The following is a 26825-nucleotide window of genomic DNA, read 5'->3' as shown; positions in this document are numbered from 1 at the left end:
CCCGCGGCGGCCTGAGGGCGGCCCCGTCACACCCGCGCACCGGCGCGGGCCCCCGCCCCGCCACAGGGCGCCTCGCCCGCCCCGAGGAGAACCCGGCTCCCCCGGGCCCCTGCGCGACGGCAGAGGCCCAGCTGGGCCCCTCAGTGCTGGCCTGAGGGACAACGGGAAACGTAACCGCCCAGCCCCCCGGGGAGGGCGAGCATGGCTGAGGGGAAAGAAGGCAGCTGGACCCGGGAAAGCAGCAGGGACAGCGTGAACCGCTTTCAGGGTGGCATTGGCTACTGAAAGAGCTCGGTGGCTGCATACGCATGCCTCAAGGTGGTTCAACAGTAACACCTGGCTCACCTCTGCCCCACCTTCACGCCTCTTATCAAACCCTCTAGAGAGCTTTGGAGGAGGAAGATCATGAACAAAGTAAGAAACCACCTTCAGAACACTTTATTCAGAGGCAAAATAGTGTGGTGAGCGCAGACGGAATTTAAGAAAAGGAAAACTGCTGTACAGGATTAAGATCAACAGTTCACTCTCCTTACGGAACCAGTCAGTCTCCAGTGAGCATGGAGATGTCCGTAAGTCCGTGGGACATCACTGTCCTTTCTTTTACAAAAAACATCCCCTGTTCTTGCACCTTCCATGTTCTTCAGTGAAAAAATAATCTAAAATAAAATTACTGTACAGGTGGAGAAACAGGCATTGTAATCTGAAAGAGACAAATAACTCCTGTGAATATTACAGCTCCTCACAGGCACCAGAGGACACAATAAGGCACATATTTATACCTGAATACTAAAATTCATTACTATCATATTGAATCTTAATAGGCACCTCGGATGAGAAACTGATTTTGTGGGAGGAAAGCTTCCAAAATTGATCTGCATGATTAGATTGTGTCACAGCTGGTAATTTTTTTAATGATCATTTTTGCTAGGCATATTTGGCCATTTTTTTTTTTCTTTTAAATCTAATACAGCTTCTACTCAGTAAATATTCTGATCTCCACATACACACTTGTGGCTGGTATACTTGCAGAGGCCTGGCCTCTGCATGTCTATTAGCCTTTTCCTGGACCTGCTCCACGTCTCATCTCTCCAACAGAATTCAAATGTCATCTGCCGCTGGCAGCACTCCCAGCTACCAGGAAGCAAAACCTCAAACCATCCCACACAAGGAATGCAGTCCGTATGGATGGCTCAGGCTCTGAGTCAGTCCTGCTCTGAGAGTGCACAGATGTCCCCGCACCCAGAGCTGCTGCTCTGAAACACGTCGTCACAAACATCAAGGGGAAAAAATCCAATTTACTTTTAAGATTACATGGAAAGGGAAATAGGAGTATAATGGTTTATTGCTTAAATTTTACTTGTGCAGTACAAATTCTAACAAACACTTTTGGGCTTTTGTAAGGGATTGAGGAAAAAAAAAAATCTTTGAAATGACCTATGGGACTGAGTAGATTATTTAAATGTGTGTTTCTCTGACAAGAGTAAACCTCAAAGAAAAGAAAGATAACATGTCTTTGTTCCTCAAAGTCTTTTACGTTTTTATGGCTATACTTAAAACTTCCAACTGGAAGAAAAGTTAATAAATGGTATTTATACATAGGTGCCATTTGGCAAAATTGGTCTGTTAAACCCTTTTCCACTCAACCATAGTAATGGGGAAAAGTTTCAAGATGTCTGTGATGATTACAGAAGAAAGTTTAGATTGGATTCTTACCTTATTTACTGACTCTTTGTTATTACTGTTGTTCCATTGTGAGCAGGGATAATAGGTGCAGGAAAATCCAGTTCAGGGGCATCAAAAAAGTATGCCTACATTATTACAAAGGAGAAAAAGACTGTTTAGAGAGAAACAAACAGTTCTCCCTCATCCCAGCTCGCTTTTTCCACACCCACTGTTCACAAGAAACAAACACAGCATTGAAATGGCAAATTTGGATCTTTTCTGGTTTTATCAGATTAGAAACAGTCAATTAAAATAGTGCTCTAAACTGTACTTTTAAATATAACAGCAGCTAAGGCCTTTGAAAAAAGACCTGTACTGGAAGGGATTGGATTGCAGATATTTATTTGACTGTTTGCTGTTTTAACTGATGAAGCTCCAGGCAGTCTCCAGTGACAAGAGCCCCACTGAAGTCAGCTGCAAGTCTCCTGCTGACACGAGAGTTGTATTTTGCCTTTGCCTCTCTGCACGCTGAGCTGCGGGGAACCAAATCTACCTACTCTGGAACCTGGGGGGGAACAGAACTGAAGCCTGGATGATGTCATTCTACCTACTGCAACAAAGAGACAACAAATAATTTAAGTTCTCATCACTATGTATTTCAGTAGTGCTAGGGTCTTCTGTTTCCATAACGCTGGTATTTTACTAAGTTCTAGCAGGTTTATGTTTTCATACATAAAACTCATAAGCACACACTACATATTGAGCGTTTAATCATTTTAAAAGGACTAACGAAGCATAGTACTTATTCCAATAAGCCGTAACTGGATACAATAAAGATCAATGCTTTGCTGATACTATGACGAATTCCAGATAAACTTAAGACTAATCTGTGAGTGACTTTGTGCTAAAGACACATTCATTATTGAGTTCGTTACTGGCACTGTCAAAGGCAGATTGGCATCAATTTTTGCTATGTTTGAAATAATTGGAACTCTTACTTCAGAAGTACTATTTCTTTCTTTATTAAAAAAGATTTTCCAGCAACTAGCCAGCCCCTCCTTCCCTGCACCATAACATGTCGCCAGTCCCAGGAAATAACAGGTTAGTGAAAAGGAAAGGCAGTGTCATACCAAACAGCCGACAGCCAGCAGAGCATGAAGCAGGACAACGGTCCCCACGGTTGCCAGTGCAATCCTCCGGTTGTCGTCTCGGACAGCGGGCCAAAAGGTCATCACCAAAACAGACCCCGAAAGACACAGGGAGAACATCACCAGGACCCAGCGCACCACTTTTTGTGGAATGATCCATAAAATCTGTAAAAGGGAGGAAAATGATTGTTAAGGAGACTGTGTGAAATGGGGATTCATTCATTTAACACATTGTTCTGTGACATTTAATCACTTCCAGCCAATCTGTGCACAGATTAACTCATGCTTTATCTGATATGTCTCTGTTATTTGAGGAAAGAGTAACAGCAGCGATGAGCTTTACTCCTGGACACAAGAGTGTGTTCCCCGAGTTATGGCACTCCCTCTAAAGCCTGCCCCTTGCCAGAGTGGCCCAGGATGGTCCCTGCCAGGGAAACGTGTCCTCGGAGCCATCAGCATTGCCATCCTGCACACCGATCGATGCCTGTACCCTGGGGACATGCACATCCCAATTCCTGAAGTTGCCTCGGGCTGCCTGCCAGGTTCGCCAGCTTGCCATCCCTTGCTTGGATTTGCTGCCTCTGGGGAAATGACCTGCCCTGGGCTTTTCCAGGACCTACGAGACGTCTTTGCATTAGACAAGCTTAAACAAAAAGCTTTATTCTAGCCAAGCAAAAGGAGCAAATGATTTGCCCGGTCCCCAAGATTTTGACTAATATGAACAATATTATAAGCAAAAAACAAATTTTCTAAACCAGGACCTTTTTGCAGGGCATGTAATAATGGTGCACTCTTTAGGCCATACGTACCGCTGTGGGAATGTAAATGAAGAGGGAGTAGCCATATACACACACTATCTCCAGGAACGAGTAGGAAACAATGTTCATAACTTTACTGTTCCTCCACATCAGGAATCCCCAGAGAGCAAGGGGAACAAGCCAAGCATACGCATAAATCGTTGTTGCTGCTATGGACACTGGAAATATGACGAAAGATTTCACATTTTACTTAGAATACCAGCCAGAGTCAAACGCGTAGAAGTATTTAGCCTGAAAACTAGAAAGCTACTTTTGAAGTTACTTTCAAAATATAAAGTATGAATTATTAATAAACTGAGAACTTTGCATTTACATCCACTTTACACCCACTACTTTGCCAGTACTTCAAGTTAGTTCAAAAGTAAAGACTCCAGAAAGTATTCTCCTGCTATTTTCAATTTATTACACCTGTGTACAAAATGCTATCAGTTTCAGTGTGAAAGGAAGAGCAACATAGGAAAGAAAAACTTAGTTAAAAATAGAAATTCAGCTACTAACAGCTACTGAAAAATGAGAATAGAATGCAGACATCCTAAAAAATTTGAACGGGAACACAGACACGAGTATCAAATCTGAAACTATTGAAGTGACTGGATTCCCAAACGGCAGCATTCTTCCAAGTACGCTGTGGATTTTGGAAACAAACAGAAGCCACGTTCCTCTGCAGGGACGGCAGTCTCCTTCAAACTACAAGAACCAGTACAGACCATTGGCTCCTCACTCCGAGTTCTCTGGGGCATGTATCAGTTGAGCATCTTTTGCTTATTTTCCAGTTTGCCAGAAGGTTAACAACTTCCAGCCCTCAGTAGGTGCTATGAGTAATACTCTAATTCAGTCATGTTCTGTCTGAGGCCTGCAGGCTCCTAGGAGGCCATGGATCCAGAAAGGCACCTACAAAAGCACCACAGTGGCCACTGCTGGGCTTGCACTCTCTGTACAAGGGGGCATTCACTAAGGCTAGAAAAATAACTGCTCTAATTACTCCTGCCTGCTCTACTAAAACCCTGTAACTACTTTATGCTCTGGAGGAGCAGGGTTCCGCCAGTTACAGCCCAGTTTAAGGACTTGTTTCACATCTTTAAAAATTTAAATAAAGCAATCAATCAAAAGACTCTGCTAAATCAAAGCTGTGACCTGTTTTTACATTACTTCACTAGCGCATTTAAAAAAAAAAAAAAACAAACCCAAAAAAACCCCCACCAAACTCAGGACTGTATCGACTACTTACAAACCTTTTCTGAACTCGGGCACATAGTGGTATGTTGGCTTGCCCAGATGGATGAAGAAATTAGAGAGATTGCCACTAACAGCAATGGTAAAGACGAGTGTGGCACATATCCAAAAGGGACCTTAAAAGGAAACAAACAAGTTCAGTAACAACTCCTCTGCCCTCTTGTTTTTTTAAGGTTAGCAAGTAAAAGGGAATACAAACTCAAAACATTTAGCACAGAAGAGAACTTGTCACACCTCGTACCTACCGTAGAGGTCAGGATTGCTGCGGATATACAGCCTTACAAAGTTCTTCCCTGGTACTGGGAAAACCGAACCTTTGATTCTGTCCAGGACCTATGAAAACATACAGATTTGTCCGACTGAAGATGCAAAACTGAAAAAAACCTCAGTATCTGGATAACGCATAGCTCAGACAATAGTTCTCCTCTGGAGTGTAGTATTAACCTGGTAAGTGTCCACATCGAAGAACGTCTGGTAGTACTCAAATGTCCAGAAAGGGGCACTTTTCTTCTGTCCTGCAAGCAGCTGTATGGGGAGAAAGGCAACATAAAAAACATTAAAAGCATGCAATTTATGTATTACTGGTTCATTTACACAATAGTTAAAAGATTTCTGTACCCGGACAGAAAACAAACTTAACAGGGTGGCGCTTACTATTTAATTATTTAACGGTTTCCCTTTCCCCCCTCTAACATTTCTTAGCAGCAGCTAGTCTTATCTCCCTAAAGAGCAGCCAGATACTACCTTCCACCACATCCTTTACAACACATGCCTTCATCGGCATCACAAGTCCCCTCACTGTCGTTGATGGCTGCATTAGCCGAGCCTTCAGACAAGCCCTGGCCGTTTCAAAGTTTCCTGCTCTCCTGCCAGAGTCACCAACCCCACAGCAGAACCAACAAAAACAAACACAGTGCTGGGTTTTCAGCTGCTGCTGCGCTCATCTCCTGGCGTATTTTCTTAGCTTAAATCACCACCATTTCTGTTCAATTTCCTAGGCTGTAAACCACAACAGCTGAAGAGCCAGCACATGTTTGCTTCTGCCAACTCTGCTATCGAGAAAGTAACCTGTGACAGAGAAGAAGCAGAGTTTTAAGTCCCACAGCATGAGTCCCTGGTATCCTCTAGAAATACCTCAGTGTTGTCAGCACCATTTGCGTGCATGCTGATGGAGGCACTGTAGGCGTAAGAGTATTACCTCTGTTTTATCAGAGTCATTGGTCCCCAGTAATTCATCATCCTCTTCTCTCCCAGGCTCTTGCAGACGACCGTGCTGATTCTTGGGGATTTCAACTGGTTCGTCGATGCTTATTGTGGTAGCATCAGGATTTGCTGCAAGCAAATTAGCTGCATCATCAAATTCTGCAAATAAGTACATTACAAGAGAGGCAACGATCAAGCTACAAAAATTTTTGGTTTTGTGGCTCAAAAAACTACATTAAGATCCCTACACAGCCCAAGAAAGGATACATCACTAGTTTAGAATCATAGAATAGAATCACAGAATAGTTTGGGTTGGAAGGGACCTCTAAAGGTCATCTAGTCCAACCCCCCTGCCGTGGGCAGGGATATCTTCAACTAGATCAGGTTGCTCAGAGCCCTGTCCAGCCTGGCCTGGAATGTTTCCAGGGACGGGGCATCCACCACCTCTCTGGGCAACCTGTGCCAGTGTTTCACCACCCTCAGCATAAAAAATTTCTTCCTTATATCTAGTCTGAATCTACCCCCCTTTAGTTTAAAGCCATTCCCCCTTGTCCTGTCACAACAGGCCCCGCTAAAAAGTTTGCCACCATCTTTTTTATAAGCCCTCTTTAAGTACTGATTGGCTGCAATAAGGTCTCCCCGAAGCCTTCTCTTCTCTAGGCTGAACAACCCCAACTCTCTCAGCCTTTCTTCACAGGAGAGGTGTTCCATCCCCCTGATCATTTTCGTGGCCCTCTTCTGGACCCGCTCCAACAGGTCCGTGTCTTTCTTATGCTGAGGGCTCCAGAGCTGGACACAGTACTCCAGGTGGGGTCTCACCAGGGCAGAGCAGAGGGGCAGAATCGCCTCCCTCGACCTGCTGGCCACGCTGCTTTTGATGCAGCCCAGCATACGATTGGCCTTCTGGGCTGCGAGCGCACATTGCCAGCTCATGTCCAGCTTTTCATCCACCAGTACCCCCAAGTCCTTCTCGGCAGGGCTGCTCTCAACCCCTTCATCCCCCAGGCTGTATGGATACCGGGGGTTGCCCCGACCCAGGTGCAGGACCTTGCACTTGGCCTTGTTAAACCTCATGAGGTTCACACAGGCCCACTTCTTGAGCTTGTCCAGGTCCCTCTGGATGGCATCCCGTCCCTCAGGCATGTCAACCACACCACTCAGCTTGGTGTCATCTGCAAACTTGCTGAGGGTGCACTCGATCCCACTGTCTGTGTCATTGATGAAGACATTAAACAGTACAGGTCCCAGGTTTAGGCATGTCAAATATGATCTGTTTCTTAAAGCCCAAACTGACATGGATCAAGCTGAACATTTACTTAGTTAACAAAGTGCGAGCCTTTCTTTCCTGCTAATCTGCCTTGTGTGATAAACTGGTACCCCTGAAGCCTGCCTTTCCTTCCTGCGATCGGCCCCAATCTGACAATCAGCCGGTCTCTGCAAGGGCAGGGGGCAGCTGCCTCTCTGAAGAGGCTGTCGAAATGGGTAGTTTTAATCCTCTCCAAAAATCAGTTTTTTCAGACCTTTATTTATTTATCAGTAAATATGCTTAAGCAAGTCTGAAACTACATTCCATTCCAAATTACAGAGTGCTCTGCCTGTTTTCAGCTTTATCTTCCCGTCACAAAGGATTTCAGTCAACACAGGTAACACTTTTTAGCTCACCGACGGCACAATCTTACCTCGGAAAACTGGAGACATTCCTGACACTACTGGCAAAACTGCAGGGAAGCTTTTGCTCAGCGGAGCCCAAAGCAAAGCTCAGAAATGCTTCCAAGCCTCCAAGAGTTTGACCACTCCATCAGCTGGGCCCCCAACCTCGCGATTACCTTGAAACTTGAGGTCATCCACAGTCGCCATTCATCCGCTTGCTCGAGGAACAGGTCCCCGAGGCCTCGACCCTCCTGAAAGACAGGCGGCAGCGCTGATCCCGCAGGCCCCGCGCCGATCCCGTCCCCTTCCCTCTGTGCCGGTCCCAGCTGCCGCTCGCGTCCCCTGACGCTGCCCCAGGCCGTCTGTGCCACCGCGCGTCCCACTGGGCCACCCCTGTCACGCCGCCCCGGGCTGGCCGCGGCGCCGGTGCAGGACCGGCGAAGCCCCCGCACCTCCGGGCTCCGCAGCCCAACCGCTGCTCCCGGCAGCGGCCGCTCCGCTCCCTTAAAGGGACCGCAGGCGGCGCGCGGCGACAGCCAATCAGCAGCTCCGCTGCTCTCCTCTCCTCCCCCGCCTCTCTGGCTCAAAAGAAACATGCCGGCGACACTCGTTGCGCCGGCCAATCAGAAGCCACGCGGTGCTCCCTCTTCCGCCTCCGCCCGCCCCCTTAAAGAGCCCGCGGCGCCCGACGGAGGCCCCGGAGGCCCTGGGCTGCGCCCAGGCGCCCTGAGCTCTGCTGGGCGGGTGTTAGAAGAACGGGGCACCGGCTCCTGTATTTATGCATGTTATATACCTACATACACACACACCTAGATTATAAATATACGTTTACATATTCTATTATAAATGTATATTATATATTCTGATAATTTATCTTTTTATGTATTATATATATTTTTGGGGTATGTATATTTTTGGGGTATCCTTCCAGCCCCAAAGTGGCAAATACCAGTGTGCGGCGGAGCGCTGAAGGAGGCAGAGCTGTAGGAACAAGACACTGTTTGCACAGCACACGCAGAATGCAAATGGCTGCATCAATCCAAGGCCCTGAGCATCAGCATCGGTGGTCCCATACGAAAATTTTAGCGCTCCGAGCCCTGCACGTGCGGGGTCTAAACGCGTAACTGCTGGCAGGATCAGACCCTCGGGTGCTGCTACGATAATTCTCACTTTTAGTCTGTGGTTCTGGGAAAAACGTCCCGATTCAGCTCCTCTCATTAGTAAGATACACGATGCATTTGTGAATAAGCCTTCTAACTGCGCAGTTAGGACTAAAAATCTGTCCGTCACTGTAACTAGTGCTTTTGGTGTAGACGGAGATACTGCAGCTGACAGGCTGCTCGCTCACGCAGACGCTGAAGTCCACGGAGAGGCGACGGGGTGCAGGGCAAGGCAGAAATTTGGCCAAACACGTGAAGGTTTTTCCTCCCCCTCGCCGTCTACCTTTGCCCCCACCGTCACACTGTGTTCCCGTTGGAAGCGGTCAGACCTCCTCTACCATGATGCTCGGCATCAGGGTATTCCTACAAAAAATCCTGATTCTTCTGCACATTACTACGTGTGCTGTCGTTGGCAAAACACTGATGATACTGTTCCCTAATGCCATGAAAAGATACATCCTAAAACAGGGCGAAAAGAGCAGAATGAATGAGAATCCCAAGTTCAGCTACGAAAACTGGGGTCCAACTTTTTTCAGCTTCAAGTATTTGCTCTTTGTGCTGAAGGTGAAGTGGAAGAGGCTGGAGGACGAAGCCTACGAGGGACATCCTGCTCCCAACACGCCGGTGGTGGCTTTCAACGGGGAAGTTCGTCACCTCCTTGATTTCATGCAAGGTCAGTAAGTCAGTCCCACACCAGCTCCCTTAGCCACCCTCAAGCCTAGAAAACACACAGTGGTTTTTTCCAGATTCAAAAGTGGCTAAAAATAAAGCAGAAGTTGTTGCTTTGTACTTTGCTGCCTCCCACCAAGATCTCTGTAGAATGTGGAATTAATCATTAAGCTGCAGTCTCTGTCCCCATCGGAGGGATTACATCCTTCTCTAACTCTGCTTTTCTAATTTTTTATATATTTTTTTTTTTTTTAATGTAGAAAATGGGATGTAAATTTGGAAGAGATACACAATATCTACAAGAAGGCACCCCCTTTATTAGATTCTTTAGGATGTGAATCTATGCTAGCAGCAGTTTTTGAAGATAAGCCCAGCCAGAAGGAAGATCTTGAACAAATGTCAGATAATTTAGCATAACCAAGACTAAAAGAGGTGCTTAAAAATCCTGCGAGTTCTCTTAAATCGAGGCCTTGCAAACAGATGCCTACAACTGTGGGCACATACTGTGTTAATCTGTAAGCAACTGCACGGACACTTTTGCCAGCAGCTGGTGTTACATTAGCTTAATAAATAATAATATATAACCAGAGTTCTGTTTGGACAGGAAATTGCAGAAATACATTGAAAGCATGAAAGCCTGTGATGCATGACTGAAAAGTCTGCAGCTTCCACCCAGCTCAGCTAGAACTGACACCTCTGAAAAAAATCAAGACATGTCCAATGGGTTCATTAAACAGCATTAAGACATCTCTGAACCACTGTCCTTTGAAAAACCTTGCAGATGATCATGTTTAGTATTTCTGAGGTTCCTTCGTACTAAGGACCTCGGGGAGGCTGTGATGTGCTACACACTGTATAACCATTTCAGATCACTTCCCTATTCCAAAATGGGATGGCCAACTTGGGAATTCGCTCTCGTGACGAGGACACGAGAAGCTGTGTGACTGCACGGTGCCTCCTGCCTTGACTGGGCTTTACAAAGGAAAGCGTCCCCCTTGGATAAGCTCATTGCTGGATGCGGCAGAGGTCAGAGCCAGGCTAGGGAAAAGAAAGCATCTTTATGCCTGTTTTGCATAGATGCAGATGTTCTGCTGCCGATTTTGAAGTCCTAAGAAGAAAGTTACGGGATAAGTGACTTACCTGCTGTTGCCCAGGAAACTCTGCGGCAGAGGCTCAAATCAGTGTATGTATTTAATTCTGTCCTTTCTCCCGCCACTGATTTAACCACAAACTGTCCCCTTTTTTCCAGATAACCGACCTTTAATCCTGAATTTTGGAAGTTGCACCTGACCTTCGTTTATGTTAAAATTTGATGAGTTCAACAAGCTCATCAAAGATTTCAGCTCAATAGCAGATTTCCTTATCATCTACATTGAAGAAGCTCACGCAGTAGGTACAGTACAAACATCACAGTAATGCCTACCAAAACTTCAGACGCGTTATCATTCCCTTTAGGAAGAAAATTTGTTAGAAAAGGAGGGAACTGCAAACGGGAAAGAAATCTTCCTCAAACCAAAAGTGGCAACGCCAAATCTAGGCACTGGTTTGTGTCCCTAATTCTCCAAAGATTTTACCCACACATCTGACTTTACACCAAGGTACTCCTGCTGAAGACACTCATCTCTGTGAAGGTGAAGCACATAGTTGTATCTACAAGAGTTCCTCTCAGTGTTAGTACAGCTCCTTTTAGAAGGAAAAAAATGAAGCGTTTCATAGAGCAAAGGTTAAGTGTACAATGCCAGCATGTTACGCGTTTTAAACAAAGACAATTCATTTTTAACATGTCTCAAGAACAGGATGCAGACTCTAATTTGAAAGATTTAGCAAACAAGCTATACACACTCTTTTATCTACACTGGACTCTAAGCAACACATTGGCACTGATTTTATCCCAGGGTTAAGGTGGTTTTCTAAAACATAACGTTTACAGTTTTCAAGTTTTCTAACAATACATCACTTTCAGTAGTTGAGAAACAGATAACTAAATCAGTCATCAAAACCTTTTACTAGTTTCTACCTTACTAGGAAGAGTTGTGTGCAAATGTGTGTTTGCATATTTCTGAAAAAGGAAGGTGTGCCCTGGCTCAAATGTTTCACTTCTCACAGATCTGAAATTTTGTTTTATAGGCTTAATGAGTAGAATCAAGCAGAATGAACAGTACTATTGTTGCAACTGTGCTAAATGAACGGTTATCAGCTGATAGCACTACTTACTATTTTAAAATCCCCTCTGTGCCAATAATTTTGACAAACCTTACTCAAATAGGATCCAAGTCCCCCACCTGGTATCTTTCTAGGGTTGATTTATGTGGGAAAATTTCAGCTGAAATACATCAAACATTTCCGAGTCCAAGGCAAGGGGAAAAGAGAGTTTGCTGAAGTTGAAGGAAAAAAAAAAAAAATAGCTCTTGGGACTATTTATTTGAAAAGCTGTAGTGCTCTCATACTCTGAGGGGGGGGCTTTCATTTCATGGCAAGTTTTGGTGTTAGGAGTAAATTGCAGTATTCTTTTAACACGGTTTTGGGATATGACACACAGTACAACTCCACCCTTAACACCTATTTAAAATGTTCCTTGCTAAATCCCTTTCTCGTTTGTTTTAGATGGATGGGCTTTTAAAAACAATATTGTTATTAAAAATCACAGAAGCCTCAAAGATCGAAAAATTGCAGCACAATTTCTTCAGAAAAATAATCCTTTATGTCCAGTGGTTTTAGACACTATGGAAAACCTGAGCAGTTCAAAATACGCTGCCTTGCCAGAACGACTGTATCTACTTCAAGGAGGGAAGGTCATCTACAAGGTAAAAAATATCAACAATGAGCACAATATATTGAGATTTTTAAATTTCAAAATAATTTGAGAATGCTTTACATTTAACAGTCAGTATTTCATTCTGTCTGAGAACTAAAAATTTCACAATTCACTGTAACTATGGAGAGAAAAGGACTTGCAGCAAAACCAGTCTCGGCCTTTCTAATGTACATATTTGATGTACACCTCAGTCTTGCTCAAATATTTGTCTTCTGGCTCATTAGGAAACCTAGGTATACCTAAGCTGTGGGATCCAGGAACGCTTTCCAGCTCCAGGATCCAGACGCTGGCCCCGTTCCCAGTTACACAGCAGGGTGTAACCTGTGCATACACCATCTCCCACGTACTGGCTGTCATGCAAAGGAAGCCCAAGCACACCTGCCCACAGTTCTGGTGCCAACTGCTGTGCTCTAAAGGACTTCTACTTTGTCTACTTGAGCATCACTGTATAATTTTATTGCCTTTGCAGGGAGGAGTGGGGCCTTGGAATTATCACCCCCAGGAAATACGCGCCATCCTGGAAAAACTGAAATAGAAAAAGAAGAGAAGAGGACTTCAGAGTAAAGACTATCTGGATAAAAAAGCTCAATGAATAAGTTTTCATAGACATAATTGTAAGAAGAAAAAGAATTTAAAAATAACAATAGAGACAACAAGAAAAAGAATAACGTATGTGTATCTAAAGAGCATCTGTAATGTGGTTCATTATGTGTTTGTATGGAGGTTTTCAAGTCTCATCACTACAACCCCAGCTACTGCACTGTAGTATCTTACTACGCTTATACCACATGCAGTAGTGAATACTAGTTGGGTCCATTGAGCTGTCAGGACTGGATGCCAGCATTTACATTTGTAAGAAATATCGTGCAGGATAAACTTCAGGGGTGGTGACATTTGCAAAAGTCGACTGGCATGCCAACCAACCGATTTCACATTATTAAGATTCTCTTTCTCTTGTATACATACAATTTTCCTAAATGTTCACTTTCACTGACTTCAGAAGGCTTCTGAGTAAGACGATCTCTATCAACATTTGTTTCTATTAATATTTGTAATGACAGTCATAGCATAAAGCACAGACGGCTGTGACCTGATTCCAGAAAATATTTATAGAAACAAGGGATTGATCTGCAATTATTAAAAATCTATCAGAGCACTTCATATGGCTTCAGATTATTTCCCTCCCCACCCTGCCCCTCTCCCCGCCCCGGCTTATTTATGAGCATTAGTAGACATTTATATTCATCCTATTAATCTTGAACAGTTTGAGCCGATGAGAAAATTGCCAATTTAAGAACTTTTGAAGGACTTGTTTGACAGTAGGAATAATACCTCCCATTTAAGTATTTCACACTTTTTTTTCTATTTAACTCAGAGTGCAAGGGAAACATTTTACAGGAAATCTAGTTTTAATTCATGTATTAAGAAAGCCTGATATAAACATACTAATTTAAATGGACTCAGTTATGTTCAAGTGTTCTAGGGTAACAGTCTAGGTTATAAAACTAGAAAGCTGTTACTACAATATTGAATACTGCATTACATACATTAAACCGGTGGGGAATACATACTACATCCATACCTTCAAAAACCACTTTAATACAAGGTTTTAATAATAAATATTCTCTGTGCTACAGATATCAAACTGTAACTTCTTTATAAAAAAACCTGAGGTATAAATTTAAGCTGGACTTAAGTGTTTTCTGCTGTGCCCTCTGCCATCACCCGGTGCACTGATACAAAATGATCAAAGGCAGACTTGATGATAAAACGCAAGTAAGTGGCTTGGAAATCAGGAAGCTGTAGAAGGAAAAAAAGTGTTATTGCATTCTCTGTAGTAACGTAACTATCAAACAACATTTGCAGAAGTTTGTTAGAAGGATCTAGATATTCCGGTGTCTATTTTTGAATTACACATAAATCAAGCTCTTTGAATACATCTAGCCAGCTTCAGAGCTTCTTTAGGTGACAGCAATTCAAAAAAGTCCCATCCCTCCCGAATACGTTGCCTTAAAGGCAACAATTGAAGGAGGAAAGATTGCCACACTTCTGGAAAGAGCTCTTTCACATAGTTAGGAGCAGTAGGCAGATGCAATTTCATACCATAATCTACAAAGGAGCAGCCGGGAAGTGCAATTTCATACCATGATCTACAAATTCCTATATCCAACATCAATTTAACAATAGTTGTAAATAAAGACGTTTTGTTTTTTCATGGTTTCTCCCCAGTAGTCTAGACATCCCATGTCACGAACCACTACTGATGTACACTGTAAATACTCACTGGAAATTCTTCCATTTGAAGTTGTCCTTCTGTGTGTTGCAAATCTAGAAAATACATTTTAAAGCAAATAATGGATAATAACGTGCAATGCTGTGAAAAGTTTTCACTGGACTTCAGAGTTCAAGAGAGTTTAGGACCATGAACTTACACTGCATATAGAAATTGTTCTTTTTTTACAAGGTGAGTTAAAAGAACAAATACTTTTTGCAATATCCCAGTGTATATATATACCACTCATTACACTGTTTTACAAAATGTCACCCAAGAGGCTTTAAAAAGAACAAAAACAAACCAACCAACCAATGCAGGAAATGGCACTCTATTATGCTATGTAAGTCTGGCTTTAATTTTTGGAACATAAAAGTGAGTGCACAAGTAGTGCTTTTAGCCCTTATACAGCATTTTACATCCCCAAACTGCTACACAGACCATCAGTGTTCATAAACTTCATTTAAATGTGTCTATTACATTAACGTCTAATAAAATAATCATCAAGCCACACTTGACTACTCAACAAATAGACATGGGGTTAAAGTGACTCACTGAAAAAATTAGTGTATCAATAACGATAAAAAGGATGGTTTTATCTGTATGGCTAAACAGAACCTAACTAAAATCTAAACTCAATTTTATAAGCACAATTTTACAGACGATGTATACTTAGTCAAAGGCATAAAATTAAGATTTAACTTTAGAATAAAGAGTATTGCTTCCCGGTGTATTTGTTTATCATTATTCATCTAAAAATGCAGTTTTCAAGTTGGGAAGATGATGCTATATAGCACGAGGCTACATGAACGGAAACCTGGCTATTTTTCCAAAATGTCTATGTTTTCACTCGATGTTCAAAGAAACCAACAGGGAACCCAAAAAATTTGATATTATGTATGCAAAAAGTGATAGTTTCCACCAGAAGAGCATCACTGAAATTATTCAGGCAGCTAAGGTGAAAATGTAATTAAGTTACTGTGAGAACTACTCTGTGGTATAACATCATAAGCAATTTTTGCAGGAAAATGGGGATCCCTGTGAAACATGCAGTTAAAATACTAACCAAGACTAACTAAAATTAACAAAAGTAGTCTAGGTCACAAAGCTTTACCAAAGGCTGACAATGTGACCAATCTTGTTCTCAGACACCTGCCAGGGCACACATCTTAGTGTTATCCTCCCTTGTTTTGCTAGAAAAAAAAAAAAAACATTTTCAAGCTTCATTAGCAAGTTTTATTTTTGATGAATTATCTTAGTAGTAACAATAAAAGTCAATCAGAATCCTTCCTAGTTTGCCTAACACAAGCTTTGTTATTCTGAAACCTAGAAATAGTAAATGAATCAGCAAATACAGAGATCAACATCATTCCCACAAAATCCCCGCTGCTTCAGATTCAGAATCTTACCTTTTTCAATGCACTGTTCAAAACCTACTGGGTCTTTAGATACGCTTCTTTCAATCCTTAAGGTCCGCACTAAAATATATATACATTTAAAATATCAATACAAATTCTGATTCTTTATTGATAATTATATTTATTGCATCACTTTTCATCTACAAAGTATTAACTAATCCATTCTTCTTCTAACCTATGGGGTAGGACTATAATACAACCGCCATCCTCATGTTCCAGGTTGGACAAACAATGACAAGTTTTCACATCTTTTGTGTAGCCTCTGCTAATGGTCAAGCTCCTGTTTCCATGCTCTGACCTTCTAACAGTCCCTCCTGTTTTAGAACTCACATTTTCCTTCACATTATTTAAAAAAGACTAAGAGAGTTCTGTCCTACGAAATGATACAAATCAATATTCAAAATAAGTCATTAAAGAGGAAGTATTGTAGTCCTGTCCATTAAATTAGAACAGCCATCACTGTGCGACAGAACAGTTAATTACAAGCTCAATACAAGGTGTTGTAAGAACAAAACAAGTGCAGGTGGGGTAGATTTTCCATCTTTTTCCAATTTATTTATGAAAAACTTTGGATTTGGAGGACAACTGCTTTGGTAAGCTAAATGAAACTTTATGATTTAAATTAAGCTTTATGAATCTGTTAGAAGTGACTACGTACAGAATGTGACACTGCTGTGAGAACTTACATATAGGCACACACACATTTTAACATACTGTGTATTACATACTGCAATACATGAAGTCTTACCCAAATAACACTGGATTGCGACTTTGCTGATTTTTACACATTTAGGAAAACCAATAATGAATTCCTGTGGGAACATGCCTGTCGTCGTCCAAAACGTTTCTGAACTTCTGTGGAGAAAAAAGGACAAAACCCCCACCTGCAGCTTTCCATCTATAACCGCCTTGAAATTTATCACCAAAAAAAAAAAAAAAAAGCTGCAAAGCCATTTTTATTTGGGGTATTTTAAGCAAACCCCTGTACGACAATGGGGAAGCCCTCTGGAAGTATTAATACTTTAACGTTCAGGCTCTGTACCCGAGCAGCACCACACAAGAACTCACGAATGGCGGGGATCCCAGAAAAGTTAAATTATGTGCCAATATGAGCGGGTAGGCAAAACACAGAGCCTGCCGGCGACGGGCTGCGGTAACGGCAGCACCGGGAAGGATCTCTCGGGGGAGCGGCCGCCCCGGAGAAGCCGCTTCCCGCCGGGGCCCGCACACCTCTCATGGCCCCTCAGCACCCCGCGCCGTCCTCACCCGTCCGCCATGTTCTCGGCGGGGTGCTGCTCGTCGCTGGAGGTGGCCAGGACGAGGGCAGCCCCCGCCGAGCTCAGGCACCAGTCGGCGGCCCTCATCCCCGCGCGGCGGCCGGCAGCGGAGCAGCGGGCAGGGGAAGGCCGGGCCTGCCGCTACTAAGCGACGGCGGCGGCCCCGCGCAACCCGCAACGCCGTCCCTGCGCGCCGCCCGCCCGCGCCCGCCGTTCCGCCTGCGGGAGCTGCGCCGTGCTTCGCGGGGTCCTGCGGGACCTGCCGCCTCAGACTAAGCGCCTCACAGGCGCGGGGCGGCGAGAGCCCCTCACGGCCCCGCCGGTGCCGTGGCCTCCCGGGAGTCTCACGCGCCGGGCCCCGCGCGGAGGGGTGGCGGTGCGGCTGCCGCCGCGGGGGCGGGAGATTTGGGAGCGGGGAGCTCGCCCCGCACAAGGGCGGGGGAGGCTGGGCCGGGACGCCGGCGCACCCCACCACCCCTCAGCCCCGTTCCCCTCAGCCCCCGCTCCCGGCATGCCCCGCGCCGCCCCGGCCCCGACCCGGTCCCGGTCCCCGCCCCCGGCGCGGCTCCGCCCGCCGCCCGCGGGCGCTGCGGGATGGGCGGCGGGAGCGCCGAGCCGCGGCCCGGCTGACGGCGCGTCGGGGCGGCCCCTCCCGGGGCAGGTAGGTGGGGGCCGGGCCGGCGGCCCCGGCGGGGCGCGGGGCGCTCGCCTCCCTGCCCCGCGCCTGGCGGCCGGGGCGGACCGGGGGCCGCGGGGCGGGGACCCTTCCCCTTGCGCCCCTCGGGGCTGCACCCGGTCACGCGCGCTCACCCCCGGCAGGGCCCGATCCCTTCTCAGACCCCCCCGGGCAGGGCCCGACCCCCCCTCTCGCCCCCTCAGGGCTGGACCCGATCCCCTCAGCCCCCCTCCTCCCGGGCAGCGACCGATCCCTTCAGCACCCCTTTCCCCCCTCAGGCAGGGCCCCATCTCCTCCCGCTCCGCAGGACCTGAGCCCCCAGCCCCTCAGGGTAGGAGCTGACAGGACCCCGTCCCTCCCCTGCTCCCTGCCATGGCAGGGTCTGCGCCCTCCTGCCCCCTGCCAGGACCCTTGCTCACAAACCAGAGCCCCCCGGCACCGGCTGAGCTAGGCTGGGGAAGGGGCACCAGGAGCTGCCCACCCTGCCAGGGAGGGAGATTCTCCAGCAGGCTCCATTGCCCTCCTGCAGTCGGCCATTTGCCCTCCTCCTCCTCCTCCCCACCTGCAGCAGAGCCAGGCCAAGCTGTGGGGGCGGCTTCCCACACAGCCCCAGAACCCCTCCCATTGCCCATTCCCGTGCAGGACTGGGATCCAGCCCCAGGCCACTAATGGGCACCAGGCACAGAGCAACAGGGCCCTGCCAGAGCAAAGGCCCTTCACCTCTCTGCCAGCCCTGGGTTCTGTTCTCACTTGACTGGTGTTTGTGGTTTGATGGCAGTGCACAGCCCTGTTCCACACAGCCTGGCCTTCCTTGCACTGCAGGGTTACATGACCATGCGCGCTCGGGGCATTGAGGAAAGCTGCCAGGGTTTGGGGTCTTTCCTGAGTAGTGTTTTCCTCTGTGGCTATTCTTTACCTGTCTATGGTTTGTTTTTGCAGAACTGGACGAGGGGAATGTCTTACTGTCTCCACTCAGAAAGCCATTTGGATACTGGGCCAATATATGTGCGTGAAAATGGGAAGCTGCACGTGGTAAATCAGGGTGCAGGCGGCATACAGAATGTCACTCCCAAAACAAGACCTTTTAGGCTGTTTTCCAGAGGATTTTCGGTGGAGCTTTGTATGAACAGGGAGGACGATAGGGCAAGGAGGCAGAGGACTGATCATTTCATCTTCACGTACACTAAGGAGGGGAACCTCCGGTACTCGGCCAAGTCTCTCTTCAGCCTGGTGCTGGGTTACATTTCTGACAATGTTGATCACATTGACTCGTTGATTGGTTTCCCAGAGCAGATTGCTGAAAAGCTCTTTTCAGCTGCAGAAGCAAGACAGAAGTTCACGGAACCAGTAACGGGACTGAGAGCTCTACAGAAGTTTACTGAAGCATATGGCAGTTTGGTGCTATGTTCATTATGCTTGCGGAATAGGTAAGTGTGTTCAGTAACAAATGTCATCGTCTGCTAGTGCTTTTTGCTAGCACACTTAAAGTTTCCATTAAATTATTTTCTCTCAAAAATAATAAAAAAGAAATCTCTTGGGCCTTAAGACACCACCTAATTTTCATGAAATTACCTGAGCCTTGTCTTTCTTACTTTGCTGCTTGCTTCATTTTGTCCCATTTCCATTCCCATTTTGTCCCAAGTAACAAGCGATAGGATGAGAGGAAATGGCCTCAAGTTGCGCCAGGGGAGGTTTAGACTGGATATTAGGAAAACTTCTTCACCGAAAGGGTTGTCAAGCATTGGAACAGGCTGCCCAGAGAAGTGGTTGAGTCACCATCCCTGGAGGTATTTAAAAGACGTGTAGATGTGGCACTTAGGGACATGGTTTAGTGGTGGACTTGGCAGTGCTAGGTTAACAGTTGGACTCGATGACCTTAAAGGTCTTTTCCAACCTAAATGAGTCTGTGATTCTATGATTTTATGATTCCTTTCCTACAAGTGCAGCTGCTAGTTTCATTCTAAGATACAAATCATAATACAGGTAACAGACTACATGCGTGTTAACTAACAGGGAATTTTATGTGAAGGATTAAACCTGCAACTATTTTTTAACAATAATAATCAGCACTTCCATAGCAATGTGTGTGTTTAATGCCTTCTCAGGTATTTCATGGGACGTTTTTGTAATTGCTGTTTATAAGCATTTCAACATACTTAGCTGACTGTACAGATAAAATACACCCTTGCAAAACGTCTGGGTTTATTTACTATAAGCTTGCTATCCTGTTTCATTTTGGGGGCTCAGAAGAAGATACAGTCTTGTAGGTAAGTTACAGGCTTTGAAGTCAGGCAGGTTTATTGTGGTTCCCATCCCCATATTGAACATGTTTTAACGAGGTTCTGATGAGAGTCCAGCACCAGTTTTTCTATCTTCTCAATGTCCACATTGTTTTTCACTAAAAGAAAGTCTTACAAAGCTTAAAACTGGATTATGTTTTTAAAGCCTTGCTCCTACTAAAGTCTTTCCCAGTAATATAACCAGTCTGTCTTCCATCTGTACACTTGAAAAAGGGATGGTTTATCCAGTTTAAAATCAAAGTACAGGCATATTCATCTGAAGTGCCAAGGGTGTTTTGAGCACAGTAGGAATGTTTGAGCAGAGGTCAATTATCCTTTGTTTTATCTTTTAAACCTACTCCCTTTTTATCTCTAGTACAGATACTTTTTGTGGGCTTAATTCAGAATGAAGTTACCTCTGGCATCTTTTGCCATTACAGAAAGCCGAGTTAAGTATTGAGCCTTTGAAATCCAGGAAGTAAGATATTAAGGCATTTTCTGATGAATCTTATTTCTAAAAGAGCCTACTCTTCTCTTCACAACCCCCTTGAGTTAGTAGTATCTCTCAAGAATTGGCTTGCACTCTGACTATACATACTGCCTTCCGCATAGCTGAATTGCATGGCAAAGGGATTTGGTGGGGTAGTTTGATAGGTATACTTGCAGTGGGAGGATATTAAGGTCCCCTTATTTGCATGGCCAAAGAGGTGTTCCTTGAGGGATCAAATTAGTAAGCGCCCCTCATTTCAGCAGTGAAGATGCTGACCTCGGGGTTTGTCTTGCTGTGGGGAATATAAGGTAAATTCAGGAGAGATTAGTGAATTTGGGGCTTGTCTTGCCACAGGGACAATAAGAAGTAAATGCAGAGGAGATTGGTGAGGTAGTGACTGCTACGTGCTTATTACTGCATATTCATGCATGCCATTCTTGAGTGGTTTGTTCCCATCTCTAAACCTCCTACTGAATAGTTCCAGCACAGATGTTTGCATGGCTGCAGAGTGAATCAGATCAGGGAACCAACGCAGCTAGAAAAATAACCCACTGAATAACTACTGCCTGGGGTGTAGTGACAGCTCTAGTTGGAGTCCTGCAGGTGTCCTGTAGGACTTTTCTCTCTAGTGAAGTATTTTATTTACGTATATAAAAAGTAAAATTTTGCCATTTGACAAGCTATCCTGATAAATTTGAAGTAGATTTTAAACCTGGATGAACGTGGGTTTGTCTACACACTTCCTAGATACTGAGGAAGAGCAGTTTGTGAAGTTGATTTATGGTAATCTGGAATATATATTCTGCATTATTCTGAAATAATACAATAATAATCTGTAAAGAAGTCCCTAACTGCGATGTTTGCAAGTTGAAGTCTTAATTGTTAGTCCAATATTTTGAATGAAAGCAAACCCATGACATTTGTTCAAGGAAAAGACTGGGAACTCAGATGTGTTGTGTGCAGACTGCACATAAAAAGGTAGTTAGGACAGCTGGCTAATTTCTGTCAATTTTCACATAGGTACTTACAAGAAACGACTGTGTTATGCTTGTGACACTTGAGGATATAGGTGCCTACACTGATAGCTTTTTGGGTTTTTTTTTTCTCTTTGCAGATACCTGGTTATCTCTGAAAAGCTAGAAGAAATTAAGTCTTTCCGGGAGCTGACGTGTTTAGATCTCTCCTGTTGTAAACTTGGAGATGAACATGAACTGCTGGAACACCTCACCAAAGAGGCTCTGTCTAGGTACTGATTTCTTGACACATAGCTAAAAATGACACTTTCTTTTCCTATCACTAAGCAGTTCAAAGAATCAAGCTGTGACTTTAAAGGAAAGTTTCACAGGCAGCAATGTGTAAGTTTGAAGATTTCGATTGTTCATAAACCCCATTCTTGAGGTAAACAAAATACAGAATTTACTGTATGCAAAGCACATGATCCAGAGCACATACTGAATCATAAAAGGTCCTACAAATGTGCAAGATAATTTACTGTCTCATGTTTTTACATCAACTTTTTTTAATTCCCGCTGGCCAGGTAAAAACTGCATCTTAAGTATTTGGAACAGTTTTACACTTTTATTTCCTTTTTTAAGAGGAAACTTTATCAGCCAAATTTTTAACCAAACCAGTGTTCCAGATGAAGATTTCTGCAAGCAGTAGGTTGAATATTTAGTTAAGTAACATTTCAAAGAAATAAATTTTGTAGTTTTGTTTGATACTAAAGATTGAAAAGTAGAAAATTTTGAAAATCAATAAGCAGGATGACTGCTAATTAGCAGATACTATGTTACTATAAGATTTTGGTGCATTTTGCATTAAGGTTTTGTCTTGAAGGGCTCTGAAGAATGTTTTAGTGTTATGTTTTTCCCTGAGTTTTGTTCATCTATGTTATAATACCTCATTGCTTACTTAAAATCGTTGCCGTATCTCTTACCAAATCTGTCCTCTCCCATTTTGCCAAGCATTTTTCTCTTTTTAGTTTTGAGTGGATTTGAGAGTGGCAGCCCTGGTTTAAATAACTTCAGTGTATAAAGAACCTTATTGTCTCTGTTAGCAAATGCTTGTGCTCTAGGATCGGTTTGTCACTGGAGCTCTGGGAGTAGCTCGTCAGGTAAGTGCTTCTGTTGAGCTAGCAGAGGCAATATAAAGATATTTGTTAGTCCTACTAACCCAGGCTTCTTTCTTGCTACTTTTTACTAACGTTAACAAAGTGGCCTGAAGGGTTGGCACAGGAAGACCCCGGCCTTCTGACACAGAGTTTTAGGACATTTTGCAAAACTGTCTAAAATAATGACTATGAACTATGCGTTTGTATCTCTCCTCCCAGCGTAAAACGGCTTCTCCTGAAAGACAACTCTTTATCAGATGCAGGCCTTCGCAGAATGACAGCACCAGTACGAGTATTGAAAAAGGGACTTGAGAATCTTTTGGTATTAGACTTGTCTTGTAAGTACTTCATGGTTTAATATTAGAAGCATCCTGTATCCTTTCTGATAAAGAATTTATCCTCCTTAATATTGAAGGAATACAATTCATTTGATGATTCCCATGAGCCAAGTACTCAACCCCACATTTCACCAATGACTTTCCAGAAGGCGCAGGTCATACCTGTAGTCTCCGCCACTTGCTACTTACACAAATATTTTTAATAGTTTGAGAATTGTTATTGTAAATAATTGTATTTTGATCATTAGAGGGAAAAAGTCAGTTTTGACTCACTTCCAAAACATGAAGCGTACTACAAAAAAAGGCCAAAACCCCCTTGTTCCAATATTAGCTTTTGGAACAAATAGTTTCTTGGTATTCTGATCATCTTTCTCCACATCTTGCGACTTAGTTAACTTTACTTGACCTTACAGGTAACCCTAAAATCACAGATGTGGGAATTGGATATCTTCTTTCTTTCAAGAAATTGAATTGTTTGGACATTTCTGAAACAGGTCTCAAGGTAAAAAAAAATCCGTCTAAGTTTACTGGACAAGTGTAATCAAACGTTCTTCCCCTCTGACTATTTTATTTCCCTTTTCACTAGGACGTTAATGCCGTCATTAAGCGGATCCAAATGCAGATAGGCCTGGTTCACTCAAAAGTGCCTCTGAAAGAATTTGATCATAGTAACTGCAAAACAGAGGGATGGGCGGAGCAGGTATGGGGTTTTAAGTCTGTTTTACTCTAGAAATTGTCCTTATGGAGTATTAAATCACTGAATAGGAAAGAATAAGGGATAGAGTTGTTTCCAATGATATTTCTGTAAATTTTACAAGAAACATTTTAACTCCTTCAAATGTTATTTCAGACAGTTTTGCAGTGGGAGCAGGCAGTTATGGAGGCCATCAAGCCACAAGACACCTTGAGATCCAGAACAGCAGCTCTGCACTTCTGTACGTAACTGCATAGAGACCACATAGTTTATTTGTTTTCTTTTCTACAAGGAATATTTTCATACTTTTTTATTTTTTAAAGTACAAATAGCATCTCAGGTGTGCAATTTCAGCCATTTGTGTAACTGCATTACAATGTGTTTGAGCTTTTTCATTTGTTAGACTGCTGGATAACTCTTAAAGTACAGCATGGCAGCATGCTTAGGGCAACTTATAATAACCGAGTTTTCTCCTTAAAATTCCAAGTCCAAAATATAAATGTTATTTTTACCTATGCACTTTTCAGCAAAGCAGTCAGTATTCCAGGTTGGCTTGGCCAAAACAATTTTCAACGCAAGTGTGCATTTTACAGCATAATTCTGTTTTTCCCAAAAATCTAAACTTGGTTGTTTTTTTTTTCTGTAGATGGCAAGACACACAGAATAGAGGAAGTAGTCAAATGCACGCTGGCAGAGGCAGAAACAAAAGCATCTGGAAACTTGCAGTTTTATAAGGAAAAAGTTCAAAATTGCCATTTATCTTTGCAAAAGGAGGTTGCAGGGAGCCACGAATTAAAGAACAATAAAAAAAGAGCTTTGGCTGAACAAGAGAGAGAAAGGACTTCCAAACAGAAGCATCTGTGCCTCACTGTGGAGGACTGGGATTTGTTAAATACCTACTGAGTCAGAAAGAAGTGGGTCTTTTGTTTGTTGTTTTCTTGCTGATGACAGAATTTAGACATATTGAGAGGGAGTAACAAAGGAGACCAGTATTGTTAAATCTGGTTGCTGTGATATGCTCATGGGTTAACCTATGCTTGGGGAGCGATAGAGTCAAGAAGGTTGATGATACTACTGTATATTTTCAATACATAATAATTTTTTCAAATAAAGTTTTTGTTGTTATCCTTAACTAATTCTTCTGACATAGATATCATTCACAAAAATAGCTGGTCCTATCCCTTCTCCTCTCTTGCCTCCCGAGGGGCAGAAGACTAATCACTGCAGCTCATCGGAAATGAAGCTGCACTGTGCTTGTCAAGTGCCCTGGGACTTTAATAGAGCTGGTAGAACATAAACCTCAGCCTGTAAGCACCAGGCTGTGCTGATAGAGCTCTGACAAAGGGAGAAAGCAAAGAGGATAAGCGCAGGCCCCGGGGGAGGGAGGCAGAGACAGCGTAACCCCTCGGTAACAGCTATTGCAGAAATCCAAAGTAGAACTGAAGTCCCCTATCTCTCATTTTAGCCCAGGAAATGAAAGCTGAAACTGGGTTACTGTAGAGATTAGACTCTGCAGTTGTAATATATTCTCCCTTACAAGAAAATTCGCTGCATTTGAGAGCATTCTGTGGTTTAAAACCTATTCTCAGTGCGCATGCATGCCTGCAATATACTAACCGTACTTCCCCATCTAAAAACATTCAGGGAAGTGTTCACAGAATTACACGTATTTGCTATGAAAAAACTAGATACTCAGACTGGTTCTGGGTTGGTCTGTCTGAAGCCAGGAGTAGAGCTGTAATACTGCAGGTGTGTTTATCATTGAATTCCTGCCCTGAGCGTTTCTGTCAAAACTGGCTGAGGTGCACGGTGCCCATGAGTTGGGCACTGCCACTGTCACTGCACTCTTAGGTCTCTAGGGCCAAGAATTTACTACAGGTTTCCTCTACTAGTGCTTATTGAGAGGATATCTTCCTTTTACACAGTTGTGTGCCATAATTCAGCGACAAGAAAAGCAACACATCCTTGGAAATCATGAAGAGGCCAAGAAAAGAAACTTCACCTAAAAATGCATAAAGAGCTAAACCCCTTTCTCTCTTTGTTCTTTTATTGCTGAATTTTCCTCAAAAAAGGACTACACACAAACAAACAAACATACTTGCATTCAAGCCCTACATTTTTTCCCAGAAACTCAAGGCTATTAATAGCTTCCACTGGCAACTACATCAGCCCTCTGCTGAGACAAATAATGGCACAAATAGAGACTTAGCAAAACAGCATCTCAACAGGGAGGAAGATGACTGTGGCGCTCATGTATAATCCTGCTCCTGCAGCTGGCTTCTGGTTCAACAGCCATCACGGATTTCTTTTGCTAGCCCTTCCATGACTGTGGAGATCTGCTAATCTGACCATGGAGAGATGCATGTCTCAGAGAATCGTATACTCCATTTCACATCGGTAAAGCAGCTGGGAGCTGATGCCTTGAGCCGGAAAATAGGCACATCGTGATTTGACATGAACAGTCTGCCCAGGTCACGGACTCGTTGGTAAAATAATGCAGTACATCTTTCCTTTTCAAAAGAGGTGTTTTAGAGCACCATGTTTCTTACGTTCTTCATCCGTGGTACAATTATTCCTTTCCTTAGGTTTCTTTCTGACCAGCAGACTTCCTCTTTTAAACACGCCATTGTGTAAATTTTATCTTAGGAAGACTTAGGCACACTTACCACTATGTCCTCCACCCACTAATCTCTGTTTATTGCTCTCTGTAAGGCACACGGCCTCTACTGACCAGGAACAAGGCAGTAAGAAAATTACAGGAGGAGACACCCCGAAATAGATAGGCTCAGCCAAGCGCCTGCTTAAGCTGCCCGCTGCATCCCTGGCTGTTTCCAGGCTGGCTTATGAGTCTTGCTGCCTGTGGACTGCTGCTTCCCGTGTCTCTCTTCACAGGTGTAAATCCAGAGCAGGATG

General features: G+C 43.9%; 4 protein-coding genes across 8 annotated transcripts; 2 read left to right on the top strand and 2 right to left on the bottom strand.

The window, feature by feature from the left end:
• Positions 1 to 423: 423 nt before the first annotated feature.
• Positions 424 to 12162, bottom strand: YIPF1 (Yip1 domain family member 1). Of its 4 annotated transcripts, none has more exons than XM_076340168.1 (10): positions 11122 to 12162; positions 7891 to 7965; positions 6060 to 6223; positions 5306 to 5386; positions 5107 to 5194; positions 4861 to 4977; positions 3620 to 3786; positions 2793 to 2975; positions 1714 to 1808; positions 424 to 700 (listed from the first exon to the last, which is right to left on the bottom strand). In XM_076340168.1, exons 2-9 carry the CDS (start codon positions 7919 to 7921, stop codon positions 1719 to 1721), a joined length of 921 nt encoding a protein of 306 aa, XP_076196283.1. In that variant the 5' UTR covers positions 7922 to 7965; positions 11122 to 12162; the 3' UTR covers positions 424 to 700; positions 1714 to 1718. The 4 variants fall into 4 exon arrangements, with proteins under 4 accessions (XP_076196283.1, XP_076196282.1, XP_076196281.1 ...); XM_076340167.1 differs by lacking the exon at positions 11122 to 12162 and adding an exon at positions 8167 to 8200; XM_076340166.1 differs by lacking the exon at positions 11122 to 12162 and having other exon boundaries at positions 7891 to 8160.
• Positions 9184 to 13519, top strand: DIO1 (iodothyronine deiodinase 1). The gene is made up of 4 exons (XM_076340171.1): positions 9184 to 9547; positions 10793 to 10936; positions 12148 to 12347; positions 12828 to 13519. The coding sequence occupies exons 1-4, from the start codon at positions 9214 to 9216 to the stop codon at positions 12891 to 12893; spliced, it is 744 nt and encodes a 247-aa protein (XP_076196286.1). The 5' UTR covers positions 9184 to 9213; the 3' UTR covers positions 12894 to 13519.
• Positions 13520 to 13696: 177 nt separating this feature from the next.
• Positions 13697 to 17784, bottom strand: IFT25 (intraflagellar transport 25). 2 transcript variants are annotated; one of them, XM_076340173.1, is made up of 6 exons: positions 17315 to 17784; positions 16797 to 16903; positions 16040 to 16108; positions 15745 to 15823; positions 14643 to 14686; positions 14126 to 14158 (listed from the first exon to the last, which is right to left on the bottom strand). In XM_076340173.1, coding segments are annotated over exons 1-5 (354 nt in total). In that variant the 5' UTR covers positions 17413 to 17784; the 3' UTR covers positions 14126 to 14158; positions 14643 to 14685. The 2 variants fall into 2 exon arrangements, with proteins under 2 accessions (XP_076196287.1, XP_076196288.1); XM_076340172.1 differs by lacking the exon at positions 15745 to 15823 and having other exon boundaries at positions 13697 to 14158.
• A 118-nt stretch (positions 17785 to 17902) lies between these two features.
• On the top strand, positions 17903 to 25044 carry LRRC42 (leucine rich repeat containing 42). The gene is made up of 8 exons (XM_076340165.1): positions 17903 to 17986; positions 18941 to 19428; positions 21885 to 22016; positions 23100 to 23218; positions 23632 to 23720; positions 23805 to 23918; positions 24069 to 24153; positions 24559 to 25044. Exons 2-8 carry the CDS (start codon positions 18956 to 18958, stop codon positions 24813 to 24815), a joined length of 1269 nt encoding a protein of 422 aa, XP_076196280.1. The 5' UTR covers positions 17903 to 17986; positions 18941 to 18955; the 3' UTR covers positions 24816 to 25044.
• The last annotated feature ends 1781 nt before the right edge of the window (positions 25045 to 26825 follow it).

Source organism: Aptenodytes patagonicus, chromosome 5 (assembly GCF_965638725.1).
Source record: "Aptenodytes patagonicus chromosome 5, bAptPat1.pri.cur, whole genome shotgun sequence".
Taxonomy (NCBI): Eukaryota; Metazoa; Chordata; class Aves; order Sphenisciformes; family Spheniscidae; genus Aptenodytes; species Aptenodytes patagonicus.
Note: the sequence above shows the minus strand (reverse complement) of the source record. Positions and strands in the feature narration are given on the sequence as shown.

What these genes read in the sequence shown, in the direction of transcription:
- YIPF1 (XM_076340168.1), bottom strand. Translation starts at nt 7,921, where the DNA reads ATGGCGACTGTGGATGACCTCAAGTTTCAAG. An exon ending in TCGATGTGGACACTTACCAG is followed by an intron (nt 5,195 to 5,305) that starts GTTAATACTACA and finishes ATGTTTTCATAG; the next exon opens with GTCCTGGACAGAATCAAAGG. An exon ending in CAGCAATCCTGACCTCTACG is followed by an intron (nt 4,978 to 5,106) that starts GTAGGTACGAGG and finishes TTTCCTTTTAAG; the next exon opens with GTCCCTTTTGGATATGTGCC.
- IFT25 (XM_076340172.1), bottom strand. Translation starts at nt 17,412, where the DNA reads ATGAGGGCCGCCGACTGGTGCCTGAGCTCGGCGGGGGCTGCCCTCGTC. An exon ending in CGCAATCCAGTGTTATTTGG is followed by an intron (nt 16,109 to 16,796) that starts GTAAGACTTCAT and finishes TATATATTTTAG; the next exon opens with TGCGGACCTTAAGGATTGAA. An exon ending in TTCAAATGGAAGAATTTCCA is followed by an intron (nt 14,159 to 14,642) that starts GTGAGTATTTAC and finishes TTCCTTCTACAG; the next exon opens with CTTCCTGATTTCCAAGCCAC.
- LRRC42 (XM_076340165.1), top strand. Translation starts at nt 18,956, where the DNA reads ATGTCTTACTGTCTCCACTCAGAAAGCCATTTGGATACTGGGCCAATA. An exon ending in CAGAGGGATGGGCGGAGCAG is followed by an intron (nt 23,919 to 24,068) that starts GTATGGGGTTTT and finishes ATGTTATTTCAG; the next exon opens with ACAGTTTTGCAGTGGGAGCA. An exon ending in AACAGCAGCTCTGCACTTCT is followed by an intron (nt 24,154 to 24,558) that starts GTACGTAACTGC and finishes TTTTTTCTGTAG; the next exon opens with ATGGCAAGACACACAGAATA.